At 44.5% G+C, this 26879-nt stretch overlaps 1 protein-coding gene across 2 annotated transcripts in view; it reads left to right on the forward strand.

Annotated features, from left to right (window-relative positions):
* Nucleotides 1-26879, forward strand: part of Srgap3 (SLIT-ROBO Rho GTPase activating protein 3) — a 225403-nt gene that overhangs the window by 141357 nt on the left and 57167 nt on the right. For both annotated transcript variants that reach the window (XM_032905978.1, XM_032905979.1), the window contains exons 4-5: nucleotides 12780-12842; nucleotides 26543-26728. In XM_032905978.1, coding sequence (XP_032761869.1) covers nucleotides 12780-12842; nucleotides 26543-26728 — 249 coding nt within the window. The remainder of the gene's footprint in view (nucleotides 1-12779; nucleotides 12843-26542; nucleotides 26729-26879) is intronic.

The raw sequence follows: 26879 nt of genomic DNA on the forward strand, positions 1-26879 counted from the left end.
ATGACTGAGAGGCAGGAGAGGTTGTTCCTGACTAAGAGTGTTCTAAAGAACTATTTAGAATGGAAGATGAGGGAGGAGCCTTGTTATCAAATCAACATTTAAAGAGATTTTTTTGTTTACAATTTTTGATTGATTGACTGCTCTGTGTGTGTGTGTGTGTGTGTGTGAGAGGGAGAGAGAGAGAGAGAGAGAGAGAGAGAGAGAGAGAGAGAGAGACAGAGACAGAGAGAGACACAGAGAGAGAGAGTTTGTGTGTATGTGCGCACATGTGGAGACCAGAGACGAGAGCAGCAGTTGGTTCTCTGGTCCCTTCTCTCGTCCCACATGTGGGTTCCAGATGACAACTCTAGTCGTTAGGTTTTGTAGCAAGTGCCTTTACCTTCTGAGCCATCCTTTGAGCTCCCAACCCAACATCTTAAGACTGTTAATTTTTATTTATTTATTTTTTTATTAACTTGAGTATTTCTTATTTACATTTCGATTGTTATTCCCTTTCCCGGTTTCCGGGCAAACGTCCCCCTAACCCCTCCCCCCCCTCTATATGGGTGTTCCCCTCCCCATCCTCCCCCCATTACCGCCCTCCCCCCAACATTACGTTCACTGGGGTTCAGTCTTAGGGACCAAGGGCTTCCCCCTTCCACTGGTGCTCTTACTAGGATATTCATTGCTACCTATGAGGTCAGAGTCAGGGTCCAGTCCATGTATAGTCTTTAGGTAGTGGCTTAGTCCTGGAAGCTCTGGTTTGTTTAAGCATTGTTGTACATATAGGGGTCTCAAGCCCCCTTCAAGCTCTTTCAGTTCTTTCTCTGATTCCTTCAACGGGGGTCCCGTTCTCAGTTCAGTGGTTTGCTGCTGGCATTCGCCTCTGTATTTGCTGTATTCTGGCTGTGTCTCTCAGGAGAGATCTACATCCGGTTCCTGTCAGCCTGCACTTCTTTGCTTCATCCATCTTGTCTAATTGGGTGGCCGTATATGTTTTATTTATTTTTTAAAAATATTTCTATTCTTTGAAAGCTTTTCATATTTATACAGGTTTATTGCTTCTATCCATCCAACACCACCTCCCTCCAACTGCTCCTTTTACCCTGCCACCGATATCCCTCCCAACTTCGGGTGGGGTCTCAGTTCCTCCTCCCTCAGCCATGTTGGAATCCTGCTGACAATCTTGTGATGGTCTTAGGCTGGTGACAGCTTCTGTTGGCTGATGTGCACTGGAACCATGTCATGTCCTGAAGTCTGCGTACCACAGCTTTCTTCCCTGTTCTTTCTGCCCTTTCTTCTGTGAAGGCTCCGAGTCTTGGGTGGTGGGTGACTCATTCACAGGTGAGCACTCAGAGTTACTCATGCTCGGTGCTTTGACCAGTTATGAGCGTCTGCATTAACCCACCGTGAAAAGAAGCTCCCGTGACCTACGTTGAGAGCAACACAAATCAGTTGGTATAAATATAAATATTTAGAATGTAGCTAGACAGTGTGATTGCTTAACAAAATAACAGCAGTAGATTATTCCTTAGTGTCTGGAATCTCCTCTGTCATGGCTTTTGACACAGAACCAACACAAAATCCCTCCTTTGGAACAGTCTCTCACGTTCAGTCAAGAGGGACAGTTGCTTTACCCTCCACCCTCAGCCCCCACAACCATCTTACCCTATTGTATCAGATTAGCACAGATTACCAGCGAGACATTACTATGGTATGCAGTGTCCAGTGCTGAGTAAGACCACTGATTTTTTCCCCCAGTAACCTATCTAGCATCTTCTGTCACTGTGTAAACTAGCAGCAGGGGGAGTTTCCTGATCAGTTTGAGGTTGATTTCTCTATGTCTGGCTTCTAAAGTGGATGATGTCTTTATTAGTATGATCTTACCATGTAGTTATTGTAGTCGACCAGGAGCAATAGCATGTATTGCTTGGGAGACCTTTGGGGCCTTCTTGACTAATAACTTGTGGAGAAGTAGCCCATGCTTGGCACTTGGATTTTCATTTTAATAACCCATATATTCTGGAAGCAGAACTGTCCATCCATACAGGGTCCTTTTGTTCAAACTCCTTTAACAAATGGAGGGCTTTGGTGGGGGAGGCCATGTAGCCTTAATTTTGGCTAACTCTAGGCTCTCCTCTCCACAATCTCTCTTTCCACAGTCAAACCTTTTCCTTAGGTGTTTCTCCTGTCTCCCTTCATGACCTCTGTCTTCTCTCATCTAAACTAATTGAAATTTTTCTTGTGTTATAAGGTTGTAGTTTTCCGTATAGTTTTTCATGCACCCTTCATTTTGGATAAGCCTTTGACTGGTGCCCCATCCACAATCCACCTCCACACTTGGACCTTTCCTTGAACCTCCCAGTTCTCTTACTTCTTCCCTTCATGTAACCTGTATTTCCCCTTTTCCTCTTCTGTGAAGCATCCATTCACATCTAGGGGCCTGTTTCAATGTCCTGGCTTTCACATGTACAACAAAAGATTGGAAGCTAGAATCTGCATATGAAAGAGACACTGTCTCTTTGGGGGTCTAGGTAAGACCTCCCTCAGTATCATTAGACAGTGCTATTTTTAAATATCGACCTGGTGTTGTGTTACTATAACCAAATGGCACAGAGTAAGTAACTTATAAAGAGTTCAAGTTTACTCTGATCACAGTTCAGAAGGCTGGGAGGCCAAGGATGAAGTTGGCCATAGCTAGCAAAGGCCTTCTTGCTGGTGGACATGCTGCTGAACCCCAAGGTTGTGCAAGGATCTCATGGTGAGACAGAGAAGGTGGTGTAACCTGGGATCTCTCTTCTTGTACAAAGTATGGAGGCCAATACTCCTAACCTTAACTAATCCTAATGCCTTCCACATTATTACCACACACGTTTGAGGGTTAGGTGTCAGTAGAGTTTGGGGGTGGATGAACAATCCAAAGCTAGGACACATAGAAGATGACATTAGTGTTAGAAATAGCCCAACTCCGAGTTGGTTTGATGGGGATGTGGACAGACACCTTAAGAATAAAACTTTTAAGTTGTAGCTCATAAAACCCTAAGATCTACATTAAGGAAGGCCTTTTGTTGTTATTTGGGGAGGGGGAGCTTAGGGGTATGGTACTAGAGATGGAACACAGGTCCTTTGCATACTTAGTCTGCCTCTGAGCTACATACAGCTCAGAGTAAAGTCTTAAGAGTTTCCCCTCAAGAGCATAACCAGCCCTGCATTAAAAACTAAAGCAAATCACACATGGCAAGATATTCATGGCAATGGAATTGATTTCGCTCTGGAACTGTGCCATTACAAGAAAAACTTTGTCATTTTGTCTCATGTTGATGTAAATTAATGTTTACTTGTCTTGGTGAAGGATAAAAATGGCCGCCTTTTATTTTTTAACTTAAAACTGCATCCACGAGAATATCCCAGGGCATTAATAGAGCTCCTCTTGTATGCAAGTCTTTGTGGGCAACCTTTTACAGGAAATTCCCCCGAGGAAAAGTGCTTCTTAGTTCAGCCTGGGTCACCATTCTTTCTGTGATCCAGTCCCTGAGACAAACTTCCAGGTCTCCCTGTCACAGCCACAGTCTGGTAGATCAGCCAGGTATAGGCCAGTCCCACCTGCCTCTCATGTTCTCTTAGAAGGAGGAATGGAGAGGCAAGTAATGGCCGTTGAAGTTACTGGGTCTCTAGCTGGGCGATTGAAACAAAGGGGAGGAGACTTTCTTTGATGGGGATGGAAAAAGGTCGGAGGGCAGGGCTGGGAGGCAAAACCTGGGCAGATGGTGAGAAGGTGCATCAGAAACATAGGCAGTGTCCTGTGGGATTGGCCTCCTTCCCCCCTGCCTGTGGCCTGGACTGTGTCCATTGTGGCTTCGCAGTGGCTGTTTTTCTTCTGTGTGTTTGCATGCTGCACTGAGCCCTGAAGAAACAGACAAGGGTTTTGAGCTGGACCAAGCCAAAGCTGACTGCAGGCTCCACCATTTTCTAGTTCTAGCATCCTGGGCAAGGTGCTCAGTCTTTTGAATCTCTAGCTCTGCCCATGTCGAAAGAGAACCACAGTAGTAGCCACTTTAAAGGTTTAAATGAGTACATGGAAGGGACTTTGAACAATGTTGAGCAAATGGAAGATGTTTCGTGAGCCCTGAAGCTGTTCTTAAATACTGCTTGAAAGCAGGGCTTTGGTGAAATCAGCTTTTCCTACAATGCTTGGTAGATACTGGTCTCTGCTAAACATGTGTGTGTGAATGGACCAAGGCTAGGGAGGACCTGGAAGAGATATCATAGGCCCAAGCATAGGCTCAGGGTGCCATGAATGCACATGGGTCATGGTACTGGAGTCTGTGTTTCATGGTACAAGGCTGTGTTTCAACAACCATGCTCTTCAGAAATGCCTACCTTTTGGGGACTGCCAAACAATGTGTACAAAATTCAGGACTGAGAACTACACAGTTGAGTTACAGAAAAAGAAATCTAAAAAGGATTCTCATAATATTTTGAGCAATTTTCTATTTCTGATTGGAGTTTGGAACCGTAGTTATGCTGACGTGTGTGTAGCCCATAGCTATCAGTTGGATGTACCTGAGGGTGGGACAAATGCTGGATGAAAGATTCATTTACATGTCAGGTGTCCTGGCCCAGCAGATGTCATCCTTCTGAGCACCCAAAGGTGCAGATGGCCTCTCCTCTCACCTCTGTGAGGCCCTGGGCCCTGTGGCCAGCTGGAGAGCATGAGACTTCCATAGTTGACACAGGGGTTGGGATAGTGGGCCATCTAGTCTTCCTAGAGTAGCTGAAAGATTGGGGCTTATAAGGGAAATGTATTGATTGTTAAATGTTGGGAAAGTGCTCGGACTTTCTAGAATCACCAAGTGGCCAAACAGAGTATTCCTGCAGATGGAAGGGACTATTGCAGGCCAGAGAGGCTGCTGCCTGGAGGCCTTGCCTAAGATAGTATTTTGCTGAGGAATAGTTTAAACCCTTCATGACATTAGGCAATATTTATAAATGACTGTGGTGGCTACAACTTAAGGCCAAAGGTAGAAATTACTACTAGGAAGAGGCAGTTAGGGTACCCAACACCCTGCCATCCATTTGTAAGATGGTGCCCCAGACAAAGAGTTAGTTGTCCCTAAGGGAGTTTAACTGGGGCTAGCTGTTGAGAAAAAGGAGGCTGGGGCACCTGCTTTATGGTGGCTGGCCCTGTGAATGGCTGGCCTCAGCTTACTGTTGGTTTGTCAGAAAGGCAAGATTGTGGGGATGGTTGAATCTTCTTTGGCCCATCCTTGTGTGTGAAGGAAGTGACTTCCATCCAGTGTCCTTTGCAGGCATGAAAATAATGCAAAAAATGTGAAGAGTGAGGGTCAATTGTCACTGGGTCCCCAAGTTCTGGGTGTGGAGGCCTGTGGAAGATTGTCTTGGTTTTGGCCTCCTGTCCCTGGTGGAATGTTTGGTTTGGGTTTGTTACTCAGTAGTATTTGGAACTGTAATTGAAAATACTTCCCTTCCCTAACCAATTCCAGTCATCGAAAAATAAAAAACAAAACAACAATAAGCTTTGAAGGTTGCTGGACAAGCATCAACTTTGTGGCTCTTCTGGGACAAGCCCAGGAGTTGACGAATTGGAACTCAGCAGGTCCCATATGGTGGCTTACAGTTCTCTTGAGGAAATACAAGAACATGCCTCCAGCCCTACCAGTTCAGGCTCTGTGTACAAGTTCCTCTTCTGAGGCATGACCCTGAGCACCCTATTCTCCCACTCAAAAGCCTTCAACAGTTCCCAGTCCTACTCTGAATGAAGTCAGAGCCCCATCAGCCTCCACGATGTGACCTCAGCCTAGGCAAAAAGTGGTAACCTTAGAACCCCCTGTCTGCAGTGAGGATGTCTTATTCTAGGAACTGGGGGTGGAAGATGAGGTTGTGCTCACTAGGATGCTCTGGCTACAAGTAGCAGGAGAATACAGATGAACATATGTTAGGCAATTAAGTCACAGAAGTAGATGGAGACTAGAGGTTCCAATTTTTGGATTAATTTTTTTGGATTAATCAGTACTTAGTTAGTAATAGAGGGAACCAGGTTCCTTTTACTCTGCCATCCTAAGGCAACATCCTCCTCCTATCTTTAGATGCTAGTACCAACTTGGGCTATATAGAGTTTTGCTCACACTTAGTAGGACTAAAACCTTCTCCTACATCACACAAGTCCTGCTTTTCTATCTCATTAAGTCAACCTGGGACTATATCAGCACAAAGAACAATGCATGGTGTAAAGTTAGGATGGGATGAAGTTCTCTGGAAGAACTGAGTCAGAGGGGCAAATGCAGGCCAATGTATCCTCCTATTAGGACTTAAGAAGAGCTGAATTGTGGGGTATGAACCCCTAATTCCTACTACAAAGTGTAAAGAATTGGATAGTTTGAAAGTAGGGTATGGTGATACGTTGAGTTGAGGAGATAATAAAATGTCTACAGAGTAACTTTAAAGTTTCACCTTGACAGCCTTGGAAGCTGTCATTCCATACTTTAAAATCATGGTGCTGGGAGTATCTGTGTGACTTTTCAGTAATTTGAGTTTGAAGGGACAACCAGACCATTTCTTTTTTTTTTTTTTTTATTAACTTGAATATTTCTTATATACATTTGAGTGTTATTCCCTTTCCGGTTTTCGAGACAGCGTCCCCTCCCCTTCCCTTCCTTATGGGTGTTTCCTCCCAACCCTCCCCCTTGCTTCCCTCTCCCCAACAGTCTAGTTCACTGGGGTTCAGTCTTAGCAGGACCCAGGGCTTCCCCTTCCACTGGTGCTCTTACTAGGATATTCATTGCTACCTATGAGGTCAGAGTCCAGGGTCAGTCCATGTATAGTCTTTGGGTAGTGGCTTAGTCCCTAGAAGCTCTGTTTGGTTGGCAGCTGTACATATGGGGTCTCGAGCTCCTTCAAGCTCTTCCAGTTCTTTCTCTGATTCCTTCAACGGGAGTCCTGTTCTCAGTTCAGTGGTTTCCTGCTGGCATACACCTCTGTATTTGCTGTATTCTGGCTGTGTCTCTCAGGAGCGATATGCATTCACAGTTTGATCATCCGTCTTGAGTTTCATTTGTTCTAGGCATCTAGGGTAATTCAAGCATTTGGGCTAATAGCCACTTATCAATGAGTACATACCATGTATGTCTTTCTGTGATTGGGTTAGCTCACTCAGGATGATATTTTCCAGTTCCAACCATTTGCCTACGAATTTCATAAAGTCATTGTTTTTGATAGCTGAGTAATATTCCATTGTGTAGATGTACCACATTTTCTGTATCCATTCCTCTATTGAAGGGCATCTGGGATCTTTCCAGCTTCTGGCTATTATAAATAAGGCTGCGATGAACATAGTGGAGCACGTGTCTTTTTTATATGTTGGGGCATCTTTTGGGTATATGCCCAGGAGAGGTATAGCTGGCTCCTCAGGCAGTTCAATGTCCAATTTTCTGAGGAACCTCCAGACTGATTTCCAGAATGGTTGTACCAGTCTGCAATCCCACCAACAATGGAGGAGTGTTCCCCTTTCTCCACATCCTCGCCAGCATTTGCTGTCACCTGAGTTTTTGATCTTAGCCATTCTCACTGGTGTGAGGTGAAATCTCAGGGTTGTTTTGATTTGCATTTCCCTTATGACTAACGATGTTGAACATTTCTTTAGGTGTTTCTCGGCCATTCGGTATTCCTCAGCTGTGAATTCTTTGTTTAGCTCTGAACCCCATTTTTTAATAGGGTTATTTGTCTCCCTGCTGTCTAACTTCTTGAGTTCTTTGTATATTTTGGATATAAGCCCTCTATCTGTTGTAGGATTGGTAAAGATCTTTTCCCAATCTGTTGGTTGCCGTTTTGTCCTAACCACAGTGTCCTTTGCCTTACAGAAGCTTTGCAGTTTTATGAGATCCCATTTGTCGATTCTTGATCGTAGAGCATAAGCCATTGGTGTTTTGTTCAGGAAATTTTTTTCCAGTGCCCATGTGTTCCAAATGCTTCCTAGTTTTTTTCTTCTATTAGTTTGAGTGTATCTGGTTTGATGTGGAGGTCCTTGATCCACTTGGACTTAAGCTTTGTACAGGGTGATAAGCATGGATCGATCTGCATTCTTCTACATGTTGACCTCCAGTTGAACCAGCACCATTTGCTGAAAATGCTATCTTTTTCCATTGGATGGTTTTGGCTCCTTTGTCAAAAAATCAAGTGCCCATAGGTGTGTGGGTTCATTTCTGGGTCTTCAATTCTGTTCCATTGGTCTATCTGTCTGTCTCTGTACCAATACCATGCAGTTTTTATCACTATTGCTCTGTAATACTGCTTGAGTTCAGGGATAGTGATTCCCCCTGAAGTCCTTTTATTGTTGAGGATAGTTTTAGCTATCCTGGGTTTTTTGTTATTCCAGATGAATTTGCAAATTGTTCTGTCTAATGCATTGAAGAATTGGATTGGTATTTTTGATGGGGATTGCATTGAATCTGTAGATCGCTTTTTGGTAAAATGGCCATTTTTACTATATTAATCCTGCCAATCCATGAGCATGGGAGATCTTTCCACCTTCTGAGGTCTTCTTCAATTTCTTTCTTCAGTGTCTTGAAGTTCTTATTGTACAGATCTTTTACTTGCTTGGTTAAAGTCACACCGAGGTACTTTTATATTATTTGGGTCTATTATGAAGGGTGTTGTTTCCCTAATTTCTTTCTCGGCTTGTTTCTCTTTTGTGTAGAGGAAGGCTACTGATTTATTTGAGTTAATTTTGTACCCAGCCACTTTGCTGAAGGTGTTTATCAGGTTTAGTAGTTCTCTGGTGGAACTTTTGGGATCATAAATATACTATCATATCATCTGCAAATAGTGATATTTTGACTTCTTCTTTTCGATCTGTATCCCCTTGACCTCCTTTTGTTGTCTGATTGCTCTGGCTAGAACTTCAAGAACTATATTGAATAAGTAGGAGAGAGTGGGCAGCCTTGTCTAGTCCCTGATTTTAGTGGGATTGCTTCAAGTTTCTCTCCATTTAGTTTAATGTTAGCCACTGGTTTGCTGTATGTAGCTTTTACTATGTTTAGGTATGGGCCTTGAATTCCTATTCTTTCCAGGACTTTTTATCATGAAGGGGTGTTGAATTTTGTCAAATGCTTTCTCAGCATCTAATGAAATGATCATGTGGTTTTGTTCTTTCAGTTTGTTTATATAATGGATCCGTTGATGGTTTCGTTATTAAACCATCCCTGCATGCCTGGGATGAAGCCTACTTGATCATGGTGGATGATTGTTTTGATGTGCTCTTGGATTCGGTTTGCCAGAATTTTGTTGAGTATTTTTTCGTCGATGTTCATAAGGAAATTGGTCTGAAGTTCTCTTTCTTTGTTGGGTCTTTATTGGGTTTAGGTATAAATAATTGTGGCTTCATAGAAGGAGTTGGTGGTGCTCCATCTGTTTCAATTTGTGGAATAGTTTGGATAATATTGGTATGCAAGGGTCTTCTATGACCTGGGCTCTTTTTGGTTGGGAGACCTTTAATGACTTCTTCTATTTCCTTAGGAGTTATGGGGTTGTTTAACTGGTTTATCTGTTCCTGATTTAACTTCGGTACCTGGTATCTGTCTAGGAAATTATCCATTTCCTGCAGATTTTCAAGTTTTGTTGAATATAGGCTTTTATAGTAAGATCTGATGATTTTTTTGAATTTCCTCTGAATCTGTAGTTATGTCTCCTTTTCATTTCTGATTTTGTTAATTTGGACACACTCTCTGTGTCCTCTCGTTAGTCTGGCTAGGGTTTTATCTATCTTGTTGATTTTCTCAAAGAACCAACTTTTGGTTCTGTTGATTCTTTCTATGGTCCTTTTTGTTTCTACTTGGTTGATTTCAGCTCTGAGTTTGATTATTTCCTGCCTTCTACTCCTCCTGGGTGTATTTGCTTCTTTTTGTTCTAGAGCTTTTAGGTGTGCTGTCAAGCTGCTGACATATGCTCTTTCCTGTTTCTTTCTGCAGGCACTCAGCGCTATGAGTTTTCCTCTTAACTTTAGCTTTCATTGTGTCCCATAAGTTTGGGTATGTTGTACCTTCATTTTTTCATTAAATTCTAAAAAGTTTTTAATTTCTTTCTTTATTTCTTCCTTGACCAGGTTATCATTGAGTAGAGCATTGTTCAATTTCCACGTATATGTGGGCATTCTTCCCTTATTGTTATTGAAGACCAGCTTTAGGCCGTGGTGGTCCGATAGCACGCATGGGATTATTTCTATCTTTCTGTACCTGTTGAGGCCTGTTTTTTTGACCAATTATATGGTCAATTTTGGAGAAAAGTACCATGAGGAGCTGAGAAGAAGGTATATCCTTTTGCTTTAGGGTAGAGCGTTCTATAAATATCCGTTAAGTCCATTTGGCTCATGACTTCTCTTAGTCTGTCTCGTCTCTGTTTTAATTTCTGTTTCCATGATCTGTCCATTGATGAGAGTGGGGTGTTGAAATCTCCTACTATTATTGTGTGAGGTGCAATGTGTTTTGAGCTTTAGTAAGGTTTCTTTTTACGTATGTAGGTGCCCTTGTATTTGGGGCATAGATATTTAGGATTGAGAGTTCATCTTGGTGGATTTTTCCTTTGATGAATATAAAGTGTCCTTCCTTATCTTTTTTGATGACTTTTAGTTGAAATTGATTTTATTTGATATTAGAATGGCTACTCCAGCTTGCTTCTTCGACCATTTGCTTGGAAAGTTGTTTCCCAGCCTTTCACTCTTAGGTAGTGTCTGTCTTTGTCTCTGAGGTGTGTTTCCTGTAGGCAGCAGAATGCAGGGTCCTCGTTGCGTATCCAGTTTGTTAATCTATGTCTTTTTATTGGGGAGTTGAGGCCATTGATGTTGAGAGATATTAAGGAATAGTGATTATTGCTTCCTGTTATATTCATATTTGGATGTGAGGTTGTGTTTGTGTGCTTTTCTTCTCTTTGTTTTGTTGCCAAGACGATTAGTTTCTTGCCTCTTCTAGGGTATAGCTTGCCTCCTTATGTTGGGCTTTACCATTTATTATACTTTGTAGTGCTGGATTTGTAGAAAGATATTGTGTAAATTTGGTTTTGTCATGGAATATCTTGGTTTCTCCATCTATGTTAATTGAGAGTTTTGCAGGATACAGTAGCCTGGGCTGGCATTTGTGTTCTCTTAGGGTCTGTATGACATCAGTCCAGGATCTTCTGGCCTTCATAGTTTCTGGCGAGAAGTCTGGTGTGATTCTGATAGGTCTGCCTTTATATGTTACTTGACCTTTTTCCCTAACTGCTTTTAATATTCTTTCTTTATTTTGTGCGTTTGGTGTTTTGACTATTATGTGACGGGAGGTGTTTCTTTTCTGGTCCAATCTATTTGGAGTTCTGTAGGCCTCTTGTATGCCTATGGGTATCTCTTTTTAGGTTAGGAAGTTTTTTCTTCTATGATTTTGTTGAAGATATTTACTGGTCCTTTGAGCTGGGAGTCTTCACTCTCTTCTATACCTATTATCCTTAGGTTTGATCTTCTCATTGAGTCCTGGATTTCCTGTATGTTTTGGACCAGTAGCTTTTTCCGCTTTACATTATCTTTGACAGTTGAGTCAATGATTTCTATGGAATCTTCTGCTCCTGAGATTCTCTCTTCCATCTCTTGTATTCTGTTGGTGAAGCTTGTATCTACAGCTCCTTGTCTCTTCTTTTGGTTTTCTATATCCAGGGTTATTTCCATGTGTTCTTTCTTGATTGCTTCTATTTCCATTTTTAATTCCTTCAACTGTTTGATTGTGTTTTCCTGGAATTCTTTCAGGGATTTTTGCGATTCCTCTCTGTAGGCTTCTACTTGTTCTCTAAGGGAGTTCTTCACGTCCTTCTTGAAGTCCTCCAGCATCATGATCAAATATGATTTTGAAACTAGATCTTGCTTTTCTGGTGTGTTTGGATATTCCATGTTTGTTTTGTTGGGAGAATTGGGCTCCGATGATGCCATGTAGTCTTGGTTTCTGTTGCTTGTGTTCCTGCGCTTGCCTCTTGCCATCAGATTATCTCTAGTGTTACTTTGTTCTGCTATTTCTGACAGTGGCTAGACTGTCCTATAAGCCTGTGTGTCAGGAGTGCTGTAGACCTGTTTTCCTGTTTTCTTTCAGCCAGTTATGGGGACAGAGTGTTCTGCTTTCGTGTGTGTAGTTTTGCCCCTCTACAGGTCTTCAGCTGTTCCTGTGGGCCTGTGTCTTGAGTTCACCAGGCAGGTCACTCGCAGCAGAAAAGTTGGTCTTACCTGTGGTCCCGAGGCTCAAGTTCGTTCGCGGGGTGCTGCCCACGGGTTCTCTGCGGTGGCAGCAACCAGGAAGATCTGCCCCGCCTCTTCCGGGAGCCTCCGTGCACCAGGGTTCCAGATGGCCTCGGTGTTTTCCTCTGGAATCAGTAATGTGTGCAGAGAGCAGTCTCTTCTGGTTTAGGCGTGTCTGCCTCTCTGAAGGTTTAGCTCGCTCCCCACGGGATTTGGGTGCAGAGAACTGTTTATCCGGTCTGTTTCCTTCAGGTTCGGCGGTGTCTCAGGCAGGGCTCCTGCCTCTCCTGGGCCCTCTCCCACGGGAGCCCAGAGGCCTTATACAGTTTCCTCTTGGGCCAGAGATGTGGGCAGGGGTGGGCAGTGTTGGTGGTCTCTTCCGCTCTGCAGCCTCAGGAGTGCCCACCTGACCAGGCGGTGAGGTCTCTCTCACACGGGTTTTGGGAGCAGAGAGCTGCTGCGGGCCGGGATCCGCGGGTGTGCAACCAGACCATTTCTATGGGCTGACATTGACATTTGTTCTTCCATATTCCAGAGCAAAGAGATTGGCCTGCAGATGCATGAGGAGCTGCTGAAGGTGACCAATGAGCTCTACACAGTAAGTTCTACCCAGAACCATTGCTACCTTTTTGGGTCTCTTGTCTTCGACTATGGGGGGGGGCAGACTTTGGAGTGACAGTGGGTCATCATGAAAGTTTTTAATGACTCATAAGCTCAAATTCCTGATTGGTATGGGTCCTGAGCATGTTTAGTAAGTTTTACAGTGTGTGAGAGAATAATGTGATCTGCCACATACAGGATGTGTCCCTTATGAGCACAAAGGTTCTGAAGTGGGGACTAGGAATATGGGTGTGAAGTCTCCAGAGGACAGGAATATGGACTTGGGTGCCAGGAGCTATAGGCTCCAGGCAGAGAGTGCTGTTTGGTGACTGTGGCCTTAGAAGGTCACAGAGCTTGTTTAGATCCCCTTGTCTTTGTCTGTAGAATGGAACCCTGCTCCAAGAATAACCTGAAGTGAAATGGTGCGCATGCCTGACTGTTTGCAGTGGAGAACATCACAGTTTAGGCCATAGCTGACCTTGCTACCTGCTTTGGAGCCAAGGCCAACCACATAGAGATGGGCGTTAGAACTGGATGGTCGTGGGATGGAGAGCACACTGCCTAGGTTGTAGGGCAAGAACCAACTTTGGCTTCTTGGTGAGGACTGTGGAGAGCCTCATAGATGGCCTTAGGGTCCAATGTAGGATAGGCTCACCAGGTGAAATACCGGGTAGAATTGTTATGTTTGATGTACATAGGGTTCTTTACAAAAGTCCTAATTTAACAGTAAATACGTGTAGGCTATGTGAAGCCCTTCTCTTTGACATATATATATCTTTGACATATATATATCTTTGACATATATATATCTTTGACATATATATCTTTGACATATATATATCTTTGACATATATATCTTTGACATATATATCTTTGACATATATATCTCTTTGAGATATATATATATATATATATATATATATATATATATATATATATATCTTTGACATCCATGGTGGCAGCAGTGGGGTTCTCAAGGGCTGAAAGTCAGGGCCTATACTTAAGGTGGAAGGCCCAGTGTAGACCCCAGCAGCTGGAGGACCTAGAATAAGACTTTTTTAACTAATGTAAAATAGGGGGAGGGTGCCTCACCTCAGTGAAAGAATGTGCAGATCTGTGTAGACAATTAAAGACAGATTTACCATAGAGAATCCTCTTGGATTAGAATAGCCTGCTGGTTGGAAGCACAGACTTTGGGTGAGCCTCACCTGAGAAGCCACACCCACTCAAGGGCACATACTGCCTATTGCCTTCTCTTTCACCTCTTTCTTCCTTACCTTCATGCCCATATTGGATGGTTTGTGGATTTTGTTCTGTTTTTTGTTTTTTGTTTTTGTTTTTGTTTTTGAGACAGGTTTTTCTGTGTAGCCTTGGCTATCTTGGAACTCACTTTGTAGACCAGACTGGCCTTAAACTCATAAAGTCTGCCTCCCAAGTGTTAGTATTAAAGGAGTGCACATCACTGCCCAGCTCATATTGGAGATTTCTAACAGTCAACTCCACACGACTTAGAGTCTTCTGGGAAGAGAGTCTTAACAAGGCATTGCCCAGATCAGGTTGGCCTATGGGCCTATCTGTAGCAGATTGTTTTAGACATAAGGAGATAGTACATTCGGGAGGGCACCATTTCATGGGCTGGAGCCTGAACTTTCTAAAAGAGAAGAAAGCTAGCCAAATATAATTGCAAGCAAACAGTTACTATGGAGGAATTCATCTCTCTTTTCTTAACAATGGATGCTTTGTGGCTGTCTACTGAGTTTCTACCTTGACTTCCCCTCAGTAATGGACTGTAACCTGAAAGTGTAAGCCCACAAACCCTTTCCTCCTTGATGGTTTTTTTTGCAGGATCATTGACTGCATCAACAGTAATGAAACCACAGTAATGTCTGAGCTTAAACCTACATCCAAAGAGCGTCTTAATGTGCTCCAACTTTGCTCAAAACTAAAACTAAAGCTGGATCTAGTGAGGTTCCCATCTACTTAGGAAGCTGAGGAAGGAGGGCTACAAGTTTGAGGCCTGCCCAGGTTCTATATTTATAACACATAAAATATAATAATAATAAAAGTAAAGATGGGCTTCAGTGTATATAGCTCAGTTGTAGAGCTCTTTTCCAGCTTTCTCAAATGCCCTAGGCTCACCCTAGTAGTACAGAGAAAAGAGGCAAAGAGAAGGCAGACACTCTGAAGTCAGAATCTGGGTCAAATCTAATTTTCAACTGGAAAGAACAGTGAAATCCTCCCACGGTCTCTGTAGGGATTGGTTCCCAAAAGCCTCATGGACCTGGGGACTCTGTGGATGCTGAGGTCTCCTGTATAAAGTAGTGTCACGCCACACATCCTCCCAGGTACTTTAAACCATTCCCAGATTGCTTACTACAGCAGACACAGCAGCAATGCTCTGCAGACGGTTGCCTCTCTGTGTTGTTTAGTGATGAGAAAAGGAAAGTGTGTTCCTGCTCAGTGTAGGGAAACTTTCTTCCCCAGTAGTCTCAGCCCACAGCTGATGGATGTGGAGATCACAGCTATGGAGGGCCATTTACACTGAGGAGTCACACATGTTGAGCACGGTTAGTATGACAGGGTTTGTAGTGTGCTAGAGAGTCTGTGTGTCAGTAATCCTGACTGTCATTACCATGTGTGTGTTCTCTGTACTCCCAGGGGTGGGGTGAGTGATGAGTGTGTAAGGCTAGTGAATGAATGGGATTGTCTAGCTGTAGAGGATTTCCCTACATCTGTGTTTACCCCCTCTTGGTCTTTCCTATGCTCTGTGAGTCCCTCTGTGTATGGATCACTCTTTCCACAACAGGTCTGCATCACAGCTCCAGGCACAGGACCTCGCTGCTCCCCAAGACTCCAGGTCTCTAACCTTCTCTCCACCCTCCAGCTGGGCACCTCATTTTGCCTGTCCTGATTTGCTTCCGGTTTCTGTGATAAAACAACCTGACTAAAAGCAACTTGAGGAGAAGGGGATCTCTTTGACTCACTTTCAGGTCACAATCTATCATTGGGGGAAGTCAGGGCAGCAACTCGTGGTAGGAGCTTGAAGTGGACACCATAGAGAACCACTGTTTACTGCCTCGTTCTCCAGATTGCTTGCTTGCTCATACGCAGCCTGCTTTCTTATACAGTCCAGGCCCACCTGCCTAGGGATGATGCCGCCCACAGTGGGCTGGGCCCTCCTACATCAACTGCCAATGAAGACGTTTTCTCTGACCAAGGTGGTTCTTCTGTCAAGGTTCCCTCTTCCCAGGTGACTGTAGGTTATGTTCAGCGGATGATAAAAGTAACCAGGAAAATTGTCTATACTCAGCCCCAAAACCTTCTCCTCTGTTTCCTCGTCACTGCAGCTGCCCATTGTAGCCTGCCTGCTTTTATCCTCTGACCATCTGAGTCATACCCATTTTTCTAATTAAGCCCAACCCTAGCATCTTTAAGAAAGATGCCACCTCTGGGCTTTGAGTCTTGTAGCTTTATAATAACCTCCTACCTTCATTTGTCTGTGCCTGTTCCCTTGTTGCAGTATGACTTCTCTTATTGGCTGGTGAGTAATGCTGCACTAAATACTCAGAGGTACAAGTCGATCGAGCATTAGAAAGTGGCTTCTTGTGGCACATTACTTCGCCTCTCAGTTCTGTCTGTGAAAACTGGGTCTGATTGTTCTCCCATGGTTTGTAGACTGAACAGTACTGGGTAGTCTTAAAGATGGAGAGGATAATGACATCTCTCTATCCCTCATGGTGCCGGTGCTCTGAACCTGGCAGGTTCTGTGTATATAGCTGTCTATTCTGCCCACGAGTTAAGGCAGCAGGACAGAATCACCTGTCATTGGATATGCAGGTAGGGGGCCCCCTCACCCGATGACAAGCTTCTTGCTGTCATGCTGTGCTCATGGTGGCCTGCTGGTGGTACTCCGGGAGCTGGTAGAAAGGAAGAGCCCAGTGCCTCCCAGCTCTTTCTTCTTTTGGCATCTATGTAGGAGAGGGGTCCTCAGGTTCCAATAATAAACACCCCATGGTTGCTAACTGTAGCCCTGTATATCCACAGGTCTTGCATTCGTGAGTCTGAAATACCCCCTGAAGGCTCAATGCTAAAAGCTTGATCTGCTGATACAACTTTATTTAATAGTATTATTAGGAAGTGGAGATGGAGGGTCCTGATTGCAGGAAGTAGGTCACTGAGGGCATGCCCTTGGAAGGTGTCTTGTCCCTAGCTCCTTCCTCCCTGTCTCTGTTTCCTGGTTGCTATGAGTTGTGCCACTTTGCTTTGACCCACATTCTTGACCCGTGATGCTCAGTCTCACCACAGCAGGGGAATCAGTCAAGTGCATGCTGGAATCTCTGAAGCTGTGGACCAAAGTTAATCTTTCCTCCTCTAATTTTTCTCAAGCATTTGCCACTGTGACAAAAAAACTAACAAACATGTATTGGTTCAACCAACATTGGGTCAAAAGTATTTTTTTAATACAGCCTCTATTACCAAATACATGCAGAGTTCTTGTTATTTCCTAAGCACCCATGACACAATAGAATGCCCATTTATACAGCATACCATTGTGTTCCTCCCCATGAGGACTCTCAAGATGGAGTATGAGGGGCATGTGTAGGTTCTTTATTGTCACTGCACCGTTTTATATACAGGACCTGAACAGACATAGAATCTTTTGGGATCTGGATACATTTATGAGGAGAAAGTCTGAAGCCATTACCATAGATACTGTGGGATGGTCATGGTTATTTAGAAATGCAGTTTAATCCCCAAATTCAGGGATTCCCACTGTGGCATCAAAGAACCTTTGTTATCCCAAAACAGGGACATTTTAGAGCTGGGCTCTGTCAGCATCTGCTCATCCTTGATGTCCCCATGGTGCTGGCTGAAGCAAAGGAATGAGGAAGAGGGTGTGGCAGCGAAGGTCATGGGTGTTGCCTGTAAGGAGTGTTGGATCTGAGCATCCAGACAAGCTGGAGGCAGAACATGAAGCTGACCCTAGGACTTGCTCGATGGCTTCTTAGCAAATTGCCACCAGACTCAGTGGCCTCAAAGCCACCATGTTATTGGCTTGTGAGTCTGTGGACTGGCAATTTGAGCTGGTTCAACGGCCATCAGTCTTGTGGTGACAGTTATCTGGATGATTAAGAAAAAGGAACCCAAGGTGAATAGAGCCCAGTACACAAACTTCTGCTAGTAACCACTTTTGCTAATACTCAAAGCAAGTTACAGTCAAGCTCTTGGTCCCGAGATAGAAAAATAAGCTCCCCTTTTTTCCTGCATTCACAATGCTAAAGCCATGCTTAGGCAATGTCTGGTGGTCCATCACAGCCACCTAGCTTCTGGGGACATGAGGGTCCTCTTCGTCCTGCTAGAAGTTTCTACTTAAGACCCCAGTTATACACATCTTCCCAGCTCCCTGTTGCCCAGTCTTAGTCCCACAGGCATGGTAACTAAGGAATGAATGAGGTAGAGAAGGAGCTGTTCAGTCAGCCCCATTCTTTTCCTTCCCAGTGTTCTGTAGAAGAAGTGCTTAGAGGCTTTGATAAAGGTAATGATGATGGTGATCAGTTCTATCGTCTGTCTGTTAACCCCCGCCCCTTTCCAACCTCCATCAGCCATCCACAGTATAGAGTCTTTGATCACATATTGACTTGAAGCAAATGACAAACTTTAGCTAACATCATGTTTAGGTTCTCATTATATTTCTAGGTCATGAGATACAACTGCTGTTTTGGTAACCGATTGGTACCCTGGTAGCCGCTTCAGCCACTCCTTCGGGTTCAGCAGCTCCGTTCCAGATGCTGGCCCTGTCTTGCAAGCCCAGGCTGCAGGAAGAGCCCTGTTTCTCTGTTGAGAGCAGAATGGCAAGGGCTTCGGGTGTCCACACCAAGCAGTGATGGACAGACACTAAAACCAGAGTAATGAATATGCAATACTTTGTACAAAGTCAAACTTGATTTGATTGTGTGCCAAGCTCAGGGGTATGGAATCCCCTCCAGGAAAATATTTATAATGATGCCTCCCACCTAAGGGCCCTGCTCAAAGATGGGGGAGAGAAGAGGGCCTCCCACTGGGAGCCCTGTATTTTGAGTTCTAGTCCCAGCTCTACCCAGGCTCTCTGAATATCTTTCTTCTACATGTGTATATATGTGTGTATATATTTGTGTCATGGTACATGCGTATGTGCATGCACATACATGCATACACATGTAGAGGCCAGAAAGCAACCTCAGGAGTCACCATCCATTTTTTGATGAAGGATGCTAGACTGATTGGCCAAAGAGCCCTCTGTATCTTCTAGAATGACATTTAAATACAACCCTCATGGTTTCTATATGCCACCGGGCCCCTAAATCATTTAATACTTTAATTTGTCCAAATCCAGCCCTTTTTTTTTTCCTTTTCTTTAAATTATCCCTGTCCTAATTAATTAGTGGAAAAGCAGCCTGTGGGCTGGCAAAAGCACAGGCCTTAGAGGCCCTGTTAGGAGAGTCCCTGATTCCTCTTCCCAGGAACACATGGGTTTCCAGCTCCTCATTTGGAGATGGATGGGGAGCTCAGTGGCTATGGAGGACCTCCCGATGCCTGGTGAGTGTTAGTGTCCCTGTGCCTACAGTTGCTAGTTATTAGTGGAGTCTCCTTCCAGAGCTATTTTTCCAAGTCAGTGCATATGTCCAACATGCTTCACATACCCAGTTCCCAGGAGAGGGAGCCACTGTCGCTGCACATTGCCTCTTCTCATGGTCATTGTTTTTTCTCCTCCCACGTACGGTGCTAGTCGCAGGCTAAGCATTGGTCTGAATGCTCCTGAGGTACAATCCTGAGGGATTCATTTTTGCTCTCACCATGATCTTTGGAAGGAGGAGGCATCATTGCTACCGTATTATGGTGGACAGTGGATCCGAGGGAATGAGGGGTCAAGTAGCCAGTCCAGGGTCACCCAGCTGGGGAGTGGCTGAGTCTGTGCCAGAGTCCCTAGACTTAAGCACCCATCCTGGAAATTCTAAAGGAAATACATTTTCTAAAGGAAATATATTAACTGGTTACATAAATATATGTCAACTACAGCTGTCCCTGAGTAAATTACAGGGCATTGGTTCCAGACCTCCACAGATGCCAAAACCTGAGAACACTTAGTTCCTTTTATAAAATAGCATAGTATTTGCACAGACTCTACAATACCCTCCCATAACCTTCAAATCCTCTTGCTTGAGTATTATGCCCTGTAGGTAGACAATATGCAGACAGTTGTTATGCTCTACTCTTTAGGGGATAGCAACAAGGAAAACATCCATCCATGTTGAGCAGGGGCATAGACAGTCTCCGGATGTTTTTGATCTGCAGTGGGTTGATCATGAAGAAGTGGAAACCTAGGACCGTCTGGACTTCCCAGAGACAGACTTTGGAAAGAGATCATATAGTTTATGTGAGCAGCGAAGTTCATCCTGGTATACAAGAAGCACTCTGCAACTGCCCTGGAACTCAGCCTCACTCAGTCGTTGGGTGGCTGCAGCCAGAGACCAGCATTAAAGATGCATCAATGTTTGTCACTTTCCCATGTGTACCAAAAGGGTCCCAAGAGCATTGAACAGATTCATAACGCACTAGGAATACTGGGACCCATGGTGTTTACATAAATAATTTTTCCACCAAGTGTAGGGAAGACCCTACCCAGTCAACTAGCCTGGATTCTTGGTCACCCCATTCAGTGCCATGATGGACTAGAGTTTGGGCATTTGGTGGGGTTTTGTTTGTTCGTTTGCATTTCTGCCTTCATGCCACCCTGCCCATGAGGGAACCTGTGACGAATGAGGTAGCTCTGTCACATCACCACTTGCCAGCTGGGGTCTGGGTGCTCTTTCACCGGGACGGCCTTCTCATTTCTTCTGGCTAGCGCTGCAGCCTGAGATGCCTCTTCAGTCCTGGATGTGCAGGTTGCTGCTTATCTGAGTGTGGCTGATGAGACGTGAACAGACACTGAAGAGAACTCCTCCGTGGGGATCTGACACAGTGTGAGGGAACGTGAGAAGCGAGGCCGCCTGATGAAATTTCTGAGCATCTTAAAGTCAACCGAGATGAGATGGCATTTGACAGAGCGGGGAGAACGGGAGGGGGAGCAGTGAGGAGAAACAACGGGGAGGCAGCTGCTGGCCTGTGGGAGGGGCCTGTCCTCTGCCAGCCAGCATTATTCAGGACGCACTGCCCTAAGCTTGGCGAGTTGGGACCAGGACTGATATGGGTCTCTGGGGAGCTGGGGTGGGAAGGAACCTGCCTTGGGGACTCATTATTGTCAGGGGACAGGAATCCAGTGCAGACAGGCTGTTTCATTGTTTTGTGGTGCTGTAACTGAGTGTCTGAGACTAGGTGATCTATTATAAAAAATAGAGCTATTTGGTGTGAGGTTCTGGGATCTGGGAGGCACCCTGTGCCATCTGTGACAGAAAACTGGAGGCCAAGAAAGGTCCACCACAAGCAACGAGAGGAATGTGAATCTGTTTTATAAAAAGTTCAAACTCGCAATAATGAACCCACTCAGGCAATAGCCACCTTAGCCACCTCTCAACACGATTGCATTGAGAGGTAATAATTGATAATGTTCAGAGGCATGAACTTTGGGGAGCCATTCACACCACAGTACCAACGCAACATTGGCAGCTCAGGTGTGGCTGGATCCACACTTCATGGTCCGTTTCACCAATACAGTATGTACTTTGAGGGCAGAGGCTCTGTTTGTCATCTGTCCTATAATATTTTGAGGACATCAGGTGTAATCCTGGAACAAAGCTGCTTGATAAATTTTTAATCACAGTGAAGTGTGATTTTCCTTCCCCTCCAATGTACTCACTATCTCTAAGGCAGGAGAACTTTGCCTTGCTCCTTCCTTCCTTTGTTCTTTTTCCCTCTCCTTCCTTATTTTATTTCTCCCCTTTTTCCATCTGTCCATCCATCCACCTATCCATCCAATCTACCAATTCATTGTGTATCCATCCATCCATCCATCCATCCATCCACCCATCCATCCATCCATCCATCCACCTTTCCTTATTTGGGAACCAGCGTCTAGATCCTTATGGTTTTGTTGTCCTCTGTGTGAGCTTCTCCTATCAATTTTGCCTCCTCTAGATCTCCTGCCCTCCTCCTCATACCACAGTACCACTCTCTTCTCACTATTTTAAATAAGGCCCCCAGAGTAGCATCTAATTGGTCTGGCTTAGATCATTAGTCACCATCATTATGACCAGATTCAAATTATGTTTACCAATTGGCCTGGCCTGGGACTCATGGCCAATGCCAGGATTGGAAGTCATGTCAGTTTCCCATGAACTTCATGAACTGAAAATAATAGAGGGGAATTTGGGGGGTTTCCTCCAATAAAATCAGGAAGCTGTGCCTGGAGGAGGACTAGATGATCCTAGGCAGAGAAAAACAACAGATGTCCACTGAGGGGACGGCAGGGTGAGGAGGGGGAGGATCAGGCAATGGCTCAGATGAGCAGTCACCTGATAATTTTCTATGCATCAGCTATTCCTCAGCCCTGTTCAGCTCCTGCTTCTCCTGGGCTAACATTTCTTTGTCTAGAACAGCCCATGCACACCCTCACACACCATTCACACAGATAACAGCAACTCTTTCTTCAAGGTTTGGTTTTCCTATCACTTCACAGGAAGCTCCCACTCCCCACCTCACAGCTCTTACTATACCCTGTGATAGAAGTCAGTATTATCGTTCATATCCCCACCACAGTGTACATCCTATTAGATTCTATATGTCTTATAATCTGTAGTATTTCCTAGTATATAGCCTAATATAGAACGGGGTACATAAAAGATATTCAATGATTAATGATACAACTTCTCCAAATATTGCCATCAGTCAAAGGCAGAGGATCTAACTGTATCTTCCCCCATTTTCTTCTCTTCTCTGTCTCTCCCTCTCTCATCCCTTTCCCTTCTAACCCCACCCATGCATCCCTCAATTCACCTTTCCACCTACCATCTATCCAACCATATTCATCTAATCCACTCACCTAAACATTCCTGCATGCAGATCTATAGTGACACCTGATGACAATCTGTCTGTATTCTAGCAAAAGGAAAGAGCAAGATCCTACCTACCTCCGGACTTTGCATTCCGGTAGGGACAAGACAGTCTATAGACACAAAAATGAGCAAATGAAAATAGAGGTCAATTTCTAGAGAGATCATAAGTCACTTCAGTGGGTGATCAAATAAATTGTAGAACTTCCCTTCTTTCTTCGACGTCTTTTTGGTGACTTGACCCAGGAGTTCCCGCGCACTCAAATACTGCAGGCAGAGGTTTCTGTGCGTGGACTTGGCCCTTCTTGGGAACAAAGCATAACTAGACTGCATCTTTGAGAAGAGGTTTCCTAGCAACTGATCCTCTTGATGCCCTATAAATCATGTCTCCTTATGGATGTTGTTGATTTCCAAGTTCTCTTTTGCATTTAAATGAGGGTCTGGAGGATTTCCACCACTTCCCTCCCAGGATCTGGGCATCTGGAAAGTTGTGACAGGCACTGTGAATACAGCAAAAGGCAGCAGGATTACCAGAAAAGGCCAGGCCTTAGGGGTCAAAACCCAAGCCTCTGGTTTTTGAGTGAGGGATTAATATATCAAGATTCCTAGAGGACCTCCTAGTTCTTACATTCTGAGAACACACAAGTCTAAGGATAGCATTCCAACTTATGTGTCCTTTTGAGGTTGTTCCCTAGAATTCTATGCTGGGTATCAAGTGAACACATGCCCCACCCTACTGTATACCTGCTGAAGGCCAGTCACTGTGCACCTCCTCTTTATAAAGTACCCATATCTCCCCCTGTGTGAACATCACTAGGAGAGCACAAAGACACACATCCTCTCCACAGACACTGGAGATGTAGTAGGGACTCCAAGTTCTTCTGAAGCCCTGTGAGCTTTAGGATCCTGTCATCTCTTTGCATGGTAGAGAAGCATAGTAAGAGGAACCTACAACCCTGTGCTCAATAGATTCCCACAGTGCAGTCGACCATCTTGGTTTTGAACTTTTTGACTCCAGTGGTGTTTTGACCTCAAGGAAGGTCATTTCTTTTGTGAGAAATACTGCAGTGAATTCAGGTGCTTAGATCAAGGTTCATCATGAAGGAGGTGCTCAATAAGCCTTAGGTGACGTTGCCATTTAAATTGATGTCACACTGCCTCCAAGAGTGTGCTAAGAGTGGTTTGAGATGCTCCTTCAATAGATGTAGATAACAGAAAGATGCTTGTAAACTTTGAAGTACCAGGTAAGCTTAAATACAACTTCACATGTCCTGAATTGGAACATCAAGTAGACTCTTATAGGCTATTGAACTAAATTCTCACCTTGCTGAAATCTGTGTTTCAGGTCCAGTTGGCTCTGGGTATCTGTCAGTTCTGCATCTGTGGAAAGATTCAGAAAGGAAAGTCTACACTGAGCATGAACAGACTTTCTTCTTATAATTATTCTCAGTAACTGTAGTATCTACTTACATAACATTTGCATTCTATTAAATATTGTAAATGACCTAGAGATGACTTAAAGCTTACAGAAGGACATACTTAGGCTTTGCACAGTTATGGCATGTTTATATAAGAGACTTGAACATTTGTAGATTTTGGCATCCATGAGGCAGACTGAGAACCAGCCCTTCATGATTACCAAAGGGTAACTGTAATTAAATAAAGGCAACAATTGAGGGTTCCGGCATAAATCAACTCATTTCAGAGAGGCCTCCAGAGACACTCTTCAGTGGCAGCTGTCTGCCATGTCACCCTATGCAATTGAATTCCCTGTTATCTTTGGGACCAGCAATCAATGGGCTCATAGACAGTTGGGCCCCAGGTTCTCAGGGCTCTATTCTTCCTGCATGGGAATTTTAGAATAGAACAGAAAGGATCCTGGCTGTAGGGTTTGTAGGGCATAGGAGGAACATTGTGTGTGTCTGTGTGTGTGTGTGTGTGTGTGTGTGTGTGTGTGTGTGTGTGTGAGAGAGAGAGAGAGAGAGAGAGAGAGAGAGAGAGAGAGAGAGAGACAGAATGAATGAGGTAATGGCAAGGGGTGGGAGGAAGAAACTGAGGCAGAGGAGAGCACAGGAAGTGGAACACCCAGCTGGGATGCTGCCCTGGCGAAGTTAGACAGATGTACACGTGGATGATTGAGCAGAAGATCTAGCATACTGCTTCTCAACCTTCCCAATGCTGTGACCCTTTAATACAGTTCCTCATGTTGTGGTGACCCCCAGCCATCAAATTGTTTTCATTGCTACTTCATAGCTGCATTTTTGCTACTGTTATGAATTATGAGGTGAATATCTGATATACAATAGGTGGCTCCTGTGAAAAGATCATTCATACCAGAAGGGTTTGCGACCCACAGGTTGAGAACCATTGATCTAGGCACACATAAAAATGCTCCCCCCACCCTTATGAACGACCCATTGGGGATAATAAGTTGATAGTGAGATAAGCAGACTTGGAAAGCTGAAGTAGAAAAGTTGATATAGCAATCTTCACTGAACCCAGGGAGGGGCGTGTGTTTCTAGATCCAAGCAGCAGCAGCAGCAGCAACATGACAGCCAAGCCACAGAGCTGAGTGCCTCTGAGTAGAGGATCCAGAGCATTGAAAGGAAGGACTGGGGGTTGGGGATTTAGCTCAGTGGTAGAGCGCTTGCCTAGGAGGCGCAAGGCCCTGAGTTCGATCCCCAGCTCTGAAAAAAAAAGAACCAAAAAAAAAAAAAAAAAAAGAAAGGAAGGACTGCAGTAGGTACTATCAACTCTTGACTGTCTTCAACTGTCCCTATGAACCGCGACGATGGGAACGAGACCTCTCTGCTCACCTGAAAGGCTGCACTCATTCCTTCCGGCCACTAGATGTCAAACACGTACCACGGACGATGTTTTCTGGGCTGTGGGCTTTGCAAAGAGTGTATTGGAACTGGCCTACTGGGGCGGATGAGATCAGTGAGAAGTGGGTTCTCGAAGCTCTGGCGGAAATTGCAGTGAGCCCTTTGGGTTGGACTGCAGAGAAGAGTCTCCATCAAGATCTGAAAGGAAGCACTGGCTACGTGTCTCATTCATAGGACGCTTTGCAAGTTTGGAAAGGTTTCAGGATGAAACTTCAGGCTCAGAATTCCCCCTGTTATAATCACATCCTGTTTTGTTATAGAAGCTGAGTAGCAGAGTGCAATTTGCTTTGCTGGAATTCTTTGTATAGCTAAGGTTGAATGTATTCCAGGGACCACAGAGTATCTATTAGGTTATATAACAGGGCCGTGTGCAAAGCCCATTTTAAGGGCTTTTCCATTGACTTCGGGGTGGAGATAAGGAAGACAGACACAAGGATCGTGACATCTGGCAGGACTAGAGAGGATGGCCGGCAAGGGCCCGGCTTAGCATATCACTTGTAGGTTATTGTGGCTCTTCTTAATTTTCTGTTTATTAGCTCATTCTTGACACTTAGTAGGGCCTCGGGGATGTGATGATGATAAGGAAGGTGAGGGAGATGATGATGTCCGGTACACCAAGCATCTTCATTTCCAGCCCTCAGGGAGTCTATGCAGAAGTAAAGAAGTTAAGGTGAATGTGTGATGGGAAAGGAAGAGTTCTGTGGCCCTGGGGGTGGGGCCGGGGACCACAGGATGTACCATGCTGAGCCATTACAGGCTATTGGTTTCTTGTGCCCACGTGTCCTCAGGTCATGAAAACCTACCACATGTACCATGCAGAGAGCATCAGTGCAGAAAGCAAGCTGAAGGAGGCCGAGAAGCAGGAGGAGAAACAGTTTAACAAGTCAGGAGACCTGAGCATGAACCTTCTCCGGCACGAGGACAGACCCCAGCGCCGCAGCTCCGTGAAGAAGATTGAGAAGATGAAGGAGAAGGTGAGTGAGAGAAATGGGGCAAGGCACAGAGTGGAAACCCATGTACTCAGCCACTTCCCCTTTGCATGGGGAAGGATAAAGGATCCAGTCCTGGTTCCATTTGTGTGGCTGGGATAAAATATCCTGACAGAAAGCAACTTAGTGAAGAAAG

The sequence above is a fragment of the Rattus rattus genome, chromosome 6 (genome assembly GCF_011064425.1).
Source record: "Rattus rattus isolate New Zealand chromosome 6, Rrattus_CSIRO_v1, whole genome shotgun sequence".
Lineage (NCBI taxonomy): Eukaryota > Metazoa > Chordata > Mammalia > Rodentia > Muridae > Rattus > Rattus rattus.